Raw genomic sequence first — 2,438 nt, forward strand, 5'->3', positions numbered from 1 at the left:
AAAAGGAAGGAAGGGAAAAAGGAAGAGAGGAAGAAAGGAAGAGAAAGGAAGGAAGGAAGGAAGGAAGGAAGGAAGGAAGGAAGGAAGGAAGGAAGGAAGGAAGGAAGGAAGGAAGGAAGGAAGGAAGGAAGGAAGGAAGGAAGGAAGGAAGGAAGGAAGGAAGGAAGGAAGGAAGGAATGGATAAGGAAACATGATCCATGTTCATGTTCATGGATTCATTCTTTGTCCAGCACTATGTCTGTACTTCCTGGGGAGCCTTCCCAAGGGCCACGTCCAGTAGCTTTTCCAGGGGAGGCACTTTCTGCCACAATAACAGCTGAAAATGCCAGAGAGGTCACAGATCCAAGAGTTGATGGGCACTCCATCACAGCTGAGGATGCTGCCAACAGCAGCAGAGGTGGAGGAGCCCACAACGGTGTTCTGTGGGAAGGAGCTGAGGATGGGACCAGGCAGGGTCACCACAACAGGGGAGGGCTCAATGACAACAGTGGAGTTCTGGCTCTGCCTGACATATGGCTCATTGCGGCTGTTGGCCAGTGGGATTGGGCTGCAGGGCTGGCAGGGCAGGCACTGGTCATAGCAGGACATGCTCTAAGGCTCTGGATGTGCAGGGATGAAGCAGAGCACAAAGGTGGGTGAAGAGCAGCATGCTTACACTGTCACAAAGGAACCAAGGCCACTACTGAATGGGGACGTGGAAGCAGTGCCAGGAGACAAAGAGTCTTCATTGATTCAGCCTGCCAGGTCTCTACAAAGAGCAGGGAACCTCTCTTCCAGTGAATAAACCAGAAGACCCAGGTTTCTTGAGCAGACATTCTCCACGTTTGCCTCTCCCATGGCAAGGAGTTCCAGGACCAAGAAGTGAACAAAGCCAAGTTCAGCTAAGAGGTGTATTGAGGAAAGATCTGACTTTGGAAGAGGAAAAGAGACTTCAGACCCACCTGGCACCCAAACAGAAGGAGGCAAGAGAAGTGGATGAGAGAGCAGGCAGGGCCTTGTCTGCCTTTTATACCTGCCCTTCATTGCCGCAAGGCAAGAGGCACCCTTGGCAGGGGTAACAATTTTCTGACAAGCTCATCTTGAATGTAAACCATCACAGGTAATGAGATGGGTGGTGCTTTGGTTTCTTGCACTGCTGCCTTTTCATATCCAGGTTTGTGTCATGCCCCTTCCACAATGAAGGCTTCTTCTAATCCCTGAGATGAAAAGCCCCCAGGATTTCTAGGGTAGTAATGAAGCGGTGCAGGCACAAGACTCAGCTCAAGTGCTGCATTTGTCTGAAGCAGACAAATGTTGTCATTCTGGGACACCCTGTTATGACTGAAGTGTCGCTCTCCAGAAGAAGCTCCAGGGATCCTCAGCTGGATCCCCAGATGCTCCTGTGCATAAGGACACGCCATATCCATCTCTTTCCCTCCCTCCTCAGCTCACCCCCAATGGTCACTTTTTTCCTACCCAGGTGTGTGCATTATGCTGCTGGTTTAGACCCATCCTGCCCAGCACTGCCCTCAGGACAAATTATTGGACTGTTTTGACTGATCTCCTCTCTGTGCAGTCTGTGAGTACACAGACAATGCCATGGGCTTGCCTGGGGCCTTGTCCTTCCCCAGAATGCTCTAGCGTTGCTGTGGTTCCCCCCAGGTGTCCTCAATAGAATCTACAGTTTCTTGTGTTGTTACATGTGTTCTTGTCTTGTGTGCTATTGTGAGCAGCTCTTTTTGTGTGAATTCACTTGAGAGCAAAATTTGTGCGTGATTCCACACCTGTGTGTATGAGCCTGTGTGCGTGTGTCCTTGTCACTCATCAGGAAGAAATGAGGCGCTCACAGCAGGGACACTCTCTATTGCTTTGTTCATGAGCAACATGTGTCCAGGGTCAAAAGGAGCCCAAGTGCACTTCAATAGCATGAAACTGCTAGAGATCTGACCATGCAAGAGGCGCTGAAATGCAGCACCTGTCTCCTGAGCCCTCCTTTTCCTGCCCCTCCAAACTTGCCCTCCTCTACTGTTGATTTCCAGCCACAACAATGATGGTTTCACTCCAGTTTAGATCCTTCATTTAATTACAAGTAACAGTATTTGAAATGCCTCAGCACAGTGGGAAGTCCCCTCCACATCTCCCTCCATGTGAGGGCACAGCCACAAGACAGCTGAGGAGGGTGGGGATTGCTTTATGGGCAAGGACAAAGACTGAGAAATCCTGCACAACCATGTGCTGGCCATCCCTGAGTGGATGTGCTTCCAATGCATTGCTGAATATGTCTGGCATGGCACAGAGCCCACGCTTGTGTCCAGGACAATGTCAAAGGTACTTGTGCAGCCCATGGATTAGGTGTTGTGCCATGTAGGGACTATGACCTTGGATGAGACAGGTATTGAATGAAGAGAACATGGACTCTACTGTCGCTGTGCTGTGAGTGGAAGGAAAGACCCCGTGG

The 2,438-nt window shown here is 50.4% G+C and overlaps 1 protein-coding gene across 1 annotated transcript; it reads right to left on the minus strand.

Annotated features, from left to right (window-relative positions):
• Positions 1-208: 208 nt before the first annotated feature.
• On the minus strand, positions 209-589 carry LOC139829628 (feather keratin Cos1-1/Cos1-3/Cos2-1-like). Its single transcript, XM_071818107.1, has one exon. It carries the CDS (start codon positions 587-589, stop codon positions 209-211), a length of 381 nt encoding a protein of 126 aa, XP_071674208.1.
• Positions 590-2,438: the final 1,849 nt, after the last annotated feature.

This window comes from Patagioenas fasciata, chromosome 22 (assembly GCF_037038585.1).
Source record: "Patagioenas fasciata isolate bPatFas1 chromosome 22, bPatFas1.hap1, whole genome shotgun sequence".
Taxonomy (NCBI): Eukaryota; Metazoa; Chordata; class Aves; order Columbiformes; family Columbidae; genus Patagioenas; species Patagioenas fasciata.

Coding starts and splice junctions, on each gene's coding strand:
- LOC139829628 (XM_071818107.1), bottom strand. CDS start 589: ATGTCCTGCTATGACCAGTGCCTGCCCTGCCAGCCCTGCAGCCCAATC.